Source organism: Eubalaena glacialis, chromosome X, assembly GCF_028564815.1.
Source record: "Eubalaena glacialis isolate mEubGla1 chromosome X, mEubGla1.1.hap2.+ XY, whole genome shotgun sequence".
Taxonomy (NCBI): Eukaryota; Metazoa; Chordata; class Mammalia; order Artiodactyla; family Balaenidae; genus Eubalaena; species Eubalaena glacialis.
The window spans coordinates 95,684,597-95,696,852 of record NC_083736.1 but is presented as its reverse complement, the minus strand read 5'-3'; the positions used below and the strand labels follow the sequence as shown (position 1 = coordinate 95,696,852).

General features: G+C 47.2%; 1 protein-coding gene across 1 annotated transcript; it reads left to right on the top strand.

Moving 5' to 3' along the window:
• The first annotated feature begins 4,701 nt into the window (after positions 1 to 4,701).
• On the top strand, positions 4,702 to 11,778 carry LOC133081861 (nuclear RNA export factor 3-like). The gene is given in 20 exon segments (XM_061178189.1): positions 4,702 to 4,800; positions 5,021 to 5,174; positions 5,798 to 5,881; positions 5,989 to 6,093; positions 6,218 to 6,298; positions 6,405 to 6,474; positions 6,629 to 6,717; positions 6,840 to 6,947; positions 7,112 to 7,221; positions 8,107 to 8,143; positions 8,509 to 8,577; positions 8,663 to 8,718; positions 8,862 to 8,969; positions 9,076 to 9,134; positions 9,243 to 9,358; positions 9,454 to 9,496; positions 10,280 to 10,352; positions 10,891 to 11,073; positions 11,572 to 11,588; positions 11,591 to 11,778. Coding segments are annotated over 19 exon segments (1,647 nt in total). The 5' UTR covers positions 4,702 to 4,800; positions 5,021 to 5,123.
• The last annotated feature ends 478 nt before the right edge of the window (positions 11,779 to 12,256 follow it).

Sequence of the window (12,256 nt, the reverse complement as noted above, 5' to 3'; positions counted from 1 at the left end):
CCCAGGTAGAAGCAGAGGAAAATTAACCTCCATGGAGGGGAGAAAATGATCCCCTCCATGGGATCCCCTCCATGGGAGGGAGAGGCAGAAGAAATGTTTTTGCCACTAGTTTTAATGTACGTGGGCTACCCTTAATGCTTCATTTGCCACAAAATGATGACTTACAGAATTATTTTAGGCCAGAAGCACTTTACATGGTATCTCCTATAAGCAAACACATGTTCAAATATTTTCACCATTCTTCATCAATGTAGATTTTGGTCTAAAGCCCTTTTCCATTGTGCCCTGAATCCCTCAAGGCTTTGAATCTAGAATTCCCAGTGGACTAGAATTCCCAGTGGACTAGTATTTGATACTACCCTATGTATTACTCATTTTCCTTTCTGTCATAGCTGCATTATTTTAAAGTTAAAAAATCCATGAAAATTAAAGCAATTTCTGTACTGTCAAAAGAAAAAAACTAAAAGACTGGAAAGTTGGGAGACAACATTTCAAACATTATTACAGATTTTGTACTCATGTGCAAGAACCAAAAGGATTTCTGTTAATCAGTAGAGAAAGGGACAAAAGATAATTGCAAATAATTCGCCTAAGAAGCAAAATGCTTCTCCAATAACCTCTGGAAAGATGACAAACCATTAACTGAAGAAATGAAAATCTGAAGATGTCATAATAAGTGAAAAAAATGAATTTGCATAAAATTACTTATGTAATTGCAAAATTTAAAAAGAATATGTATAGAACTACATAACTACACAAATGCTTTAAGTTAGGTATTCACATCACCTAAAGAGAAACACATCTGGAAAATGTGCACAAATCCTCTTACATTGGATATTTTGGGTATTTGTGAGTCAGGGTGAGGGGATCATGTAGATGGAAGGTGCAGAATGATTTTATTTTCTAAGTATACATTTTTAATGTTTAATATTTTGTGATTAGGCTAATTTGTTGAGAAGAACACTCGAAAATATCTAATAAGCAACTAACAAAAAAAAGTTCACATATATTTACCATGTTATCAAAGAGTTCACATGACACTGTTTCATAAAAAATAAAAAATTTCAATTTTTGACTTGACAGTTTATCTGTGTGGTGTGTGTATTTTGGTCTTACACTTCTTTTACCCCCAAATGTTCACACACTTATGTGCAGATTTTTCTTCACCTCTCTCAGTGGCTGGACTTTTCTCAGGGCATAGAGATCCAGGAAGGGATTGTGGACACGGGGTGGAAAATTCCAGAAAGTAGTGGAAAATTCCAGAAATGTCTAACTGATGTACTGGAGCCCAATCTCCTCTCTCCTTCCCTCTGCCTTGAAACCTCTCTGGTCTGGAACTTTCAGAGCTACAATTCCGGCTCTGACCACTAAGGGCATCTATCTACATTGAGGACATTTTTTTTTTAAAGGAAAATACATGATTTGTTTTCTTTTACTGTCATTACAGTGACCCACAAAACTCTGATTGCTATTTTGTTTATAGTTTTCAGGTCTGTTCTTTGTTGTTTGGTTTTTGGATCTTTTTTGTTTTTTGGTATTATCTCTCTGAGGTGGGCTGAGGTTAATTCCGGCCATTTGACTATTTTCAGAAAATTCTGTTACTTTGCACTAACTTAAGACAATCTCCCACATTACAGCAAGAATTTAGTAAATCTGTGCTTGGAGAAGTCATCTTCCATTCCGTGGAGCTCAATTCCAGTCTCTGTTTCCCCAGGTAGCATCTGAATGACCCTAGACAAGCTCCAGCACCTCAGTAAGCCTCAGCAACCTTGGAAAGTTGGTGATTCTGATATCAGAGTCCCCTTGTGAGGAATTCATGAAAGAATAGAGGCAATGTAGCAAGTACAGAGCCTGGCCTACAGCTGGCACACAGAGTTCTCTGGGTTTGCCGAATGAAGGAACACAATGTAGTGTAGCTGATCCAGAGTCTGGCATACAGAGCTCCCTGTGTTTGTAACCAGAAGTACCAAGGTCCCCTAAGCCTCCTGATTCCAGATGGCCTCCTCTGCAAGGGTGGTACAGTTGGAAAGAGTTCCCTGGGTGTTAGGCTGGTAGCAAACTCAGGGGGCAGTAATTACAGGAAGTTAAGTCTCCTCTGGCCCCCAGGGCTCTCCTACTCTATGCCCTTGGGGAAGGGACTTCCTGTTAGGACTCCATCTTGTTTGTGTGGCTCTGACAAAGTGGTTTGGGGCTTGCACTCTCCTTCTTCGGCAGCCCTTCGTGATATTCTCCAAACCTCCAGCTCCAGACCCACAGATTCTCTTCACCAGCAGCCTGTGAGGAGGGCGGTGATAGACCACTGCCTTCAGGCCACCCCATGGGTGAGTTGGTCAGCATGAGACCTTGTCCTCAGATCCCCACAGGGCAGGAGGGGTTCTGGGTTCCCTCCCTAACCCCAACCCACAGGACCCCCAACAAGCTGACCCTCCTTTAGAGGAGGCATGCAGAGGGCTCAGGCTCACTATTTCCCACTCTCTTGAGGAAATGGGCCAAGTGGGCTCTGACACACCCATCCTGATTCCATGTGGAAAACCTCCCCTCTTATGGAAATGGCCATGGCTGAGGTGAATTATTTCCCCTGGCTAAGGAAAAGGCACAAGTCATGTGATCTTCTCAGGTCTAGGGTTTGGAGAGTAGGGAGGGTCACCTAGGTGGGGCGTGGGATTGTGTAAACTAATACTCCTTGGATTTATACGAGGTGGGGGAGGGGCAGAAAACCCACCATTACCACTGAATATTACATTAACTAGTCAGGGTAAATTGTATTAGTCCATAGAAGCTTACTGAGGCTTGCTTTGTTGCCCAGCATATGATCTATTCTGGAATGTTCGATGAGTAGTTGTTATGTGCATTGTTCTATGTCAATTAAATACATTTGTTAACTTAAGTAACATTTTGAATCCTTCTCCGTCTAGCTGAGTTTTTGTCTGCCATTTTGTGCATCACCCAGTGAGCTGTGTTAAAATTTCCCACTGTGACTGTGAATTTGTCCATGCTCTATTTCTGTTAGATTTTGCTTTGCATATTTTGGCTCTATTTTAGGACATGTATACAAGTTTAGAATTTTATATTAATATCTCCTTATTGCATCGAACCTGTTATCACAAAGAAATCTCCTTCTTTCTCTAGTGATGCTTTTTTCTTTAAAGTGTACCTTTTCTTTTACTAATAGGGTTATACCAGCTTTCTGTAGGTTACTGTGGAAAAGGTATACATTTTGCCATTTTTTTTATTTTCAAATTTTCTAGATGATTAAAATTTGCATGTGTCTCTTTTCAGGAGCATTTGATGGAAGGTTTCTTGTCCAGTCTGATAATAGCTGTCTTTCTATTTGGAATATTTAGCCTGAATCTTTTTATGTAAAAATAGATGTAATTCGCTTTATGTATATCATGTTACTGTATATTTATTTTTGCCTCTTCTAAGTTCCTTTTCCTTTCCTTTCCTTTGAAAGGGTTAATATTTTGTAACTCTTAAATTGTCACTTCATGTGGCTATCTAGTTAAACATTCTTTTGCCATTCTGGTAGTGCTTACCCTTAATATTACAATGTACATTTTTGCCTTGTCACTGTCTCATATTAGTTAATTAGCTCTTTAGAACTCCTCAGACAATCATGGGACCTTGAGATACTTTGATTCCATATACTCCCTCCAAGTTTATTGTCATGCATTTTCATTCTCTATATATTTAAATCCCCAGAAGAAATTATTATCATTGTGTTATATAATCAACACTTATTTAAATTTGCCTACATATTCACAAATTTCATTAGTCTTTCTTTCCTGTATCTATGTGCCTCCACGTGGGATGATATTTCTTCTGCCCAAGAAAGAGCCTATAATATTTCTTTTAGTTTGAGTCTTCTGGTCACAAATTTTCCGAGTTTTTGTTACAGGATGATGAAATGAATGCCTTTTCTTTAAGAATGTTTTTCTTTAAAGCATACTTTTTCTCCTGTTACAATAATACTGTTACACTGAGTTGATATCTTGTTACTTTTGGAAACTTCTCAACCAAGATCTCTTCAAATACCACTTCTCTCCTGCTCCCTCCCCTTCTTTCCGGGACTCACATTAACCATGTGTTAGCTATGTTCACTGCATCACCTTTAATTACCTGCCCCTCGCTTTTGGTATTCTCCATGTTATGTCTCTCCAGGCTCCATTCTGGATCTTTTCATCAGACTTATCTTTCATATCTCTAATTCTTCCGTCAGGCAGGGAGGTCACCTTTGACCCTTGAACCATCACACCAGGGTAGATTTCAGGGTAGGTTTTATTGTGCTCCTAGAGCCGAGCAGAGAAGAGAGAGTTAGAGATGAAAAGCCACTTGTCCCAGGTCACATAACCTGAACCAAGCAGAGCAGGGACTAACATCACAGACTAAACCCTGGGTCCAGACCCTTTCCTCTGTGCTTGTTTTCTTCTTGGCTGTGAATGCACCCCACCTCTCATTTCCTGAGAAGCAGAAACACAATGAAGTCTCTCAGCCTTTTTTTTTCTTCCTAACTATGATAATTTCCTATTTAGATTATGAAGTTGGTGATATTTCTTCATTAGCCGGATATTTACCCAGGAATTTTTCTGGTACTGAGACCATTGATGTGATATTCTCAATTTCAGGGTACAATAAGCAAGTTACCTCCTTACAAAGAAGAGCAAGACGCTGGCGTATTTACCAAAGAAGGTATAACAATTGGTCTGAACAAGTCAGGTCTGGTATTCATCCTTCATCCCAGCAACAACAAGATGGAGATCAAGCAACAAGTGATGTTCACAAGGATACTGGAGTAAGATAGTAAGTGACGAGGCAGCATGGCTGACAAGTATCAACCAGTGAAAAACAAAACCTTGTAGTTAAATATGTCATTCTTCTCTCTAACCTGGAAGAGTGAGGAATGATGGGATCAGGTTAATGGTTGAGCAATCTTTATTGTAGCTCTGCTATCATTGGGGAAAATGTAGAGAAGACTTCCCAAGACTATACGGACCACTTTCTTCTCTCCACTTCCCCACAGTGCTCCCTATGCCATTCCATCCTGTCATCGGAGAGGCAATTTTCAGAAACAAGACGAAACCCATGTTAACAAGGAGACAGAGCAAAAGCCTCCAGAGAGACGAATGGAGAGAAACAGGCAGGATGAGACCTTGGGGAGCTGGTTCAAGACCACAGTGAGTGTGCTGGCTAAATGGACCTAACATGTAGAAGAAGATGACAGAGGGAGTCATGTCGGGCGCGTGTAGAGATGCTGGGAACTTTTCTCTCGTGGCAGTGGAATTGGTAATCTGTCTTGTTATTACTAGGAGTTAACTTCCTAGATCATGTGAGGGCAGGTTCAGAGAAGCAACATAAAGGGAGCAGACTGACTGCAGGGAGCATGGGAGAGGCTGTCTAAAAGCGCAGGAGGAAACTACTGCCAAGGAGATGGAGCGACTTCACACCAGAAGACGCAGTTTGGCTCAAGCTGAGTGGGGGAGGAGGTTGAGTCTCTGGGGTCCTTGTCAGAGGGGCAGGCCAGGTCTGCCTTAGGTAGGATCTCTTAGAACTTTATAAAAGTAAGTACATGTGAAAGATATGAAGTCGATTATTTCAGGAAAAGTATTTAAATGGAAAGAAAGGGTATTTAGGAAGTCCATGTCTGGTGTAAAAGTTAGCGATAACAGATATTGTCCTATCTTAAGAAATTACCTGAAGCCTGAAAAAAGGTCCTAAAGCAAGACACAGCTGGGTCTTATCTTAACCTTGGATTCCATTGTATCAGTTTTCTTTCCCCAATTATTTCTTTGGCTCCTAGATTCCCTTCGGTATTCAATATGATGAGAAGTGGCTGCTGAATTTGATTCAGAAGCAATGCAGTGTCCCCTTCACCCCAGTCGAAGTAAGAGAGGACATGGAGGCCCATGAGAGGAAACGGGGTAGATGGCAGGCCCAGGTGAGAAAAGGCTCTGGTCTCATATTATGCTTCTCTTGTCACTCTCCCTACAGTTTCACTATGAGAAAATGCAGGCCCAGTTCTTCGTTGAGAATGCCAACATTGCCTTCGCACTGAAGAATGTCAACGGCAAGATTTACAATGAGGCTAATGAAAGGGTGTGTGTCAAGGGCATGAGCAGGGCTAGCTGGGGGCAAGAGGGCAGGACAGGGGCATGGTCTTGCTTGATCCCAGGGCTCAGATTTCCTGGAGCTTACCCAGCCCCTCTTGTGTTCTCAACAGATATCTATCTTTGTTGATCCCTGTGATGCACCCCACTCTGTGCGGAAGGAGCTGAGGTCAGAAAAGGTGGAGCAGATAAAGGTAATGCAGACTCAATACAACCTGTGCACTCACAGCCAGACCCACCTATTGCCCCCGATCACCACCTCAGACTCAGAGCCCCTGAACCCCATCCCTAACTCTGCAGCTGCCCGTGAAGGAACGACATGATGCCTCCCAGCAATCTCTTGACATCCAGAGGCTCTGCTCTGACCCTGGTATGGCTACAGCAGTAATTGTAGAGCGGGTGAGGGCAGAGGGGTCTAGCTGGGAAGGATACTCAGGAATGGTAACTCGGGGAGGGGTTGGTGCTGGAGCTGTACCAGCCAGGAGCCTCTCAGCCTCTGTTTCCCTCCTCCTGGCTTCCTGGAGACTTGATGACCCGTGATACTGGAATGGCGCGAAACCCTAGAAATGGCATGGCCGCCTCCCTGCAGATCCATCCAGGGAATATGCCCAAGGTGAGGACCTTAGACCCAATGTTGGGGCTGGTGGTGATGGTGGGAGAGATTAGGTAGAAGAGGCAGATTGGTCTCAGGTATCCCCTGCTGGGGTCCTCACTCTAACTCTTTCCTCATCATAGCTTTTGCCCTTGGACCTGAGCAATAAGAAACCCTACCAGCTGCATGGCCTGTCCAACACTATGCCGAATGCTTCCAACACCAAGAACTTGAACCTCTCCAACACTGAGGTGAGGTGTGGTACCCAGATCCATCTTTGAAGGGAAGGTGGGAAGGCTCATGTGATGGTGACAGAGGAAGGGAAATGGATTTGTAGGAAAAGGAAGGGACTAGGGGTGCACGGCCATCTTGGCTCTGTTTCTCTGGCCCATGTGGTTCCTCCTCATAATCACAGGTGAAGTCTGCAGGGGAGATGGACAAGGGTGAGCGGCTGGAGCCAGAAGGGATGTGTGCAGACAGAAACCCCCCATGCACCACCTTCCCTGATAAGTCAACCAACATAAGGTCAGATGTACCCTCTGTTACCCACTGGGAGCCTGAGCTACTCCCGAAAGTGCCTGTTTGCAAGGGGCAGCTGACATGGACCTCAGGGAGGACTACAGGCCCTATGCTCTCCTCTCTGCATCACAAAGTTGACAAAGTTTCAACCAACATCCAATGGGCCCCCAGCCCAATATCTGCATATTTTACATTCTTACCTGCTGTGTCTGAGCCATTCTGGGGCAGGTGAAGAGCTGCAAAAGGGGCACCGTTTCCCCTTTCTTCTCTCTTCTTCCCTTACCCCCACCACGGGAGAGCTTCTTTCCCTTCCCTTTGTTTTCTCACTCTCCCTTGCCTCTAGGCCCGAATGTCTCTGTCATCTCTCCCCTCGTACCTTCACTCCCTTTCTGTCTTCATCCCCCTTCATCTCCCTCCCTGCCTCCTGAGCCCCACCTCACTCACCTCCCTGCCCCAGCATCCTGGGCCATCCATGGGGGGAGTCCAGGTCTTGGTCCAGGTCTTGGCAGAGTGCTGGACCCCCCAGTGAGGTAGCAGAGCCTCGGGCACACACCCCATTCCCTCTTCTCTCCACAGCCTTCAGTGGGGCCCTGGAGGAAGGAGGGGAGGGGAAGGAAGCCCTGCAGCATGGGTTTGAAATGCTGGTCCTTGTGGCACTGGAGAAGAGAGTCCGGGCAGTCTGTGGGGGAGCTACCCAGGGGAAGGAGAGGAAGGGAGGGAGGGAGGCGGGGAGGGAGGTAGGGCATGCTCTCCCTCTGTGTCAGTCGATGGGGGACGTGTTCAGGGCCCTGGAAGCCTGGGACACTGGGGTGTGGGTGTACTTGCTCCCATGAGGAGGAGGGTCACCACCATAGTTTCACTGACTTTTCTGTTTTGTCTTGATTTTGGCAGCTCCATCCTGGAATTGTTCCCCAAGTTACTAACCTTGGTAAGTGTATACCTTGTTCACTGACTCCTCTAACTGGCACTGACAGCACCCACAAACTACTCTGAACCCCGTTGGGTCTTGCTCCAGTTACAGTTTTGAAACTGACCCTTAAAAGTCCTGGGCGGAGGGGGATGGTACAGCCCCTGTGGGAACCTGACAAAGGCTCTGGATCTTCTTCAACCACGTTCTTCACAGGCTTTGGGGAACCCACGGTGATGATCCAAACTGTAGTCCTGCCCATGGAATTTCCAGGGCCCTTTCACCCCTGACCTCTGACCCTCACCCTCTCTTGGGCCCATTCTTTTCCCTGATCATCCGGTACCACCTCCTGGTCTGCACTGCTGACTTCCTCTTCTCTTCCCCAGGGTGGCCAGGAGACATCCTCACTGGCTAAGTGTGGTATTGAAGCCTGCAAGCGCTTACCAACCTGCAAGGTGAGGATGGACGATCAAGCCGGGTTGTAAGTGGTGCATGAGAAGGGGGTGTCAGCCCTGGTCCTGAGGACTGTTTTGATTCCAGGGCAGCTACTTTGGATCTGATGAGCTGAAGAGCCTAGTCCTGCAATTCCTGCAGCAGTAAGTACCTCTGGGAAGCTGAGCAAGGGGGGGAGGGCGAGGACAGGTGAGGCCACCTAAGCACAGGTCTGCTCAGGGGAGTTTCCAAGTCTCATTTGAGGTCCAGACCACAGAGATAGACTGTCCTCATTGCTCCCCCTCAGGTACTACTTGATCCATGACTATGGAGACCGACAGGGTCTCGTGGGCGCTTATCACGAGGAGGCCTGCTTCTCCCTGACCATTCCCTTCCACCCCGAGGACCCAGCCCCGTGAGTATCACAGCACAGGCTCTGCTCCTGGGCCGTGTGGCTCCCCAGCAGACACAGGCCAGCTCCTGCAAACACCCACCACCCACTGTTGCTCTTTGTCTCCTAGAAGCAGCTTGTGCGAGTACTTCAAGGACAGCAGGAATATGAAGAAGCTCAAGGACCCCCGTGAGTGTGTGATGGGAAGACTGGTTGGGAAAGGGCAGTGAAGGGGTCAATCATAGGGCCCAGGGCGTGGCAGCCCCTGACCTTCGCTCGCTTCCCCTCCCCTCACAGACCTGCGGGTCCAGCTGCTGAAGCACACAAAACATGACATTGTGCACACCCTCTGTGTGTTGCCCAAGACTCAGCATGACTTCAGCTCCTTCGTGGTGGACATGTGGTTCCAGACGGTGAGCGCCTGCTTCCTCCCTCGGGTGGGCCCAGGAAGCCGCAGGTGGGTAGGAGGTGCAGGTGGTGACTGGGCATCTGGGCTCTTCCCTTTCAGGAAACGATGCACTGCTTCTCTGTCAGTGGGGTGTTCAAGGAAGGTGAGTGTGTATAGACCCCCACACCAGTTGCCCCACTGCTGCCTCCCCCTGGACAGGCTCACTCCCAGAACCACCCAGCTTCCCTGATCCCTTCCCTTCCCTTCCGTTCCCTTCCCTTCCCTTCCCCTTCTCTTCCCTTCCCTTCTCTTTCTTTCCCCTTCTTTTCCCTTCCATTCCCTTCCCTTTCTTCCCCCTTCCCTTCCTTTCCCGCCCCTCCCCCCCTCCCCTCCCCTCCTCCCTTCCCCTCCCCTCCTCCCTTCCCCTCCCCTCCTCCCTTCCCCTCCCCTCCTCCCTTCCCCTCCCCTCCTCCCTTCCCCTCCCCTCCTCCCTTCCCCTCCCCTCCCTCACTGTGTTCTCCAGCCCTCAGGCTTCCCACAGACAATCCAGGTCTGAGCTGTGTCCATGCCTGTCTGCCCTGCACACCCTGGGCGTTGGGGACACAGGCTGTGGAGTTTGGTGGCTCTCATCCCAGATACTTACTCTGAGAACTTGGGCCGTTACTTAACCTCTCAGTTTCCTCATTTGCAAAATGGGGTAGTAGAATCCACCTCTTCGGCGGCTGTGAAAAACGCATCCCGTGAACTTGTGTAGTGGTGGTCAGGGGCCCTGTCACTGGGCGCAGACTGCTCCTATAGTTGCCCTCCCCATTCCCGACACCCTGGCCCCCGTGAACAACTGCCCTCTCAGCATGAGTGTCCAGTCACAGCCTGACTGGGGACCGCCGTGTGAGCGTGTACAGCACATGCGGCTCTAAGGGGTACTGTTGTTTGTTTGCTGTTGAAGTGGAAGGAAGTTCTCAGGGCTGTGTGCGTGCTTTCACCCGGACCTTCATTGCTACCCCTGCCAGCTACTCCAGGTGAGAGCCCTGTTGTGGGCGGGAATGCCCATCCCCACCTGGGCTCAGGGGCGTGCGAATGTGGTGGCGCAGACCTTAGGTTTACTCGGTATTGTGGAAAGCCAGCGGGGAGATCCCAGGAGCAGTCTAGCCTAGTAGTTAAGAAGAGCATGGGCTCTGGAATCGGCCTATGGGTTCTCTGCTTGACCCAACACTCACTCGCTGTGTGACCTTGGTCAAGTCACATGACCTCTGTGTGACTCAGTGTCTTCTTCCGAGAATGGGGATCAGAGCGTCCACCCCTTGGGCTGTGGTAAAGGGTAAATGCGAAATTGCCCGTGGGTTGGGGATAAACCTATGAATCGAGTGAAGGTGGTAGACAGTCTCTCCAAAGGTGGGCTCTGTAGGGAGGGGCAGAGGTACCAGTCAAGGAACCTGGGAGACAGACACAGGAGGGGCGTGGGAGGAATCTGGTTGCTGAGTGCCAGTGGGAGCAGAGTCAATATTGGGGGTGTGGGTGTCCATCCAGGCGTTGTCTGAGGGCCCATTTTTCCTTCAGTCTGTGCATCATGAATGACGAGCTGTTTGTGAGGGACGCCAGCCCCAGTGAGACCCAGAGTGTGTTCTCCATCCCAGTGCCTACACCCACCTCCAGCTCCATGCACACCCTCTCCCAGGAGCAGCAGGACATCATGCAGGCATCCTCCACCCGACCTGAGGTGAACCTCTAGTGGTCTCAGAAGTGAGTGCTGGGTTTGCGTGGGCATAGGAGGGAGCTGGGAGGAGTAGAGGAGTGATTAATGGGAACTTGAAGGTAATTATTTTAAATCTGTTTTTTTCTTACAAACATTTAGTTGTGAGAAATTCCCTAATTTCATACTAATACATTTCCATGTATTATAAAATACAGGTTTCCCATCTTATATACTGTTTTGAAACTTCTTTTGTTTATCATTAGCACCAGCATTGTTTCCTCTCAGTATATGTGAAGCTACATTATTCTTTCTAAGATCAATATATTAAACAATTGAATTCCAGGAAGCCATAAGCTATTATTGATAGGCATTTATCTTTTCACTACATCTTCAGCATTACATGCAGTGGCGTTTGCTCATTCTGGTACATACATGTTGGGAAACTTGAAGGCTTGCTCTTGTAGCATAGATTTAGCTGTGACGTTGTGTGGTCAAGTGTCTCCAGTTTGGTCCTAAGGGAGGTCATCTATCCTCCCCCACTACAGGTGCTTTCAGTACAATGACTAGACTATACCAGAACTAAAAAATTCTTTACTCATCAAAAAGTCAATTCTGAGAATTCAGAGATAAGAAGAAATAGACCTCTAGGGTTTCAGGAAGGTGAAGGCGGACAGAAGTCAGGTGCCCTGGGGTTGAAACTCACGGCTGCTGGCTCTGCTGACATCCCAATTCTTTCTCTTTACTCTCTTTAGCCCGAGGGCAAGATTCCAGATGAATTTTGAGATGAGACCCTCATCCACTGACCTGGGATCTTGAGAACAAAACTCTGCAAATGAGCCTTTAGATGTCATTTTCATCCTCCTCATATTTGTTACCTCTCTTCTCAACTGAAGCCATATCCATGACTAAGCTTGCAGTCCAGCTAATCAGGAAACCAAAGTTTACCGTGTAGGCCTGCCAGTTGTTCTATATTTTTCCCACGCATGATCCTTGTTTATCTTTATATTAAAGAGTAACATTGCACATTGTATGTTGTGTGTCTTGGATTGCTCTTCCCCTGACCCAACCATGAGTTAGTGGGGCCAGGACCAAAAGGTCCCATCTCCCACATCATCCCTGGCAGTCTCTAGCATTTATATCCAACCTACACAGTGCTTGAAAATTATACAGTAACGACTCCATTCCTGGACTACCCTGAAATCCAAGCTTTGCTTCCTGATAACCTTCTCT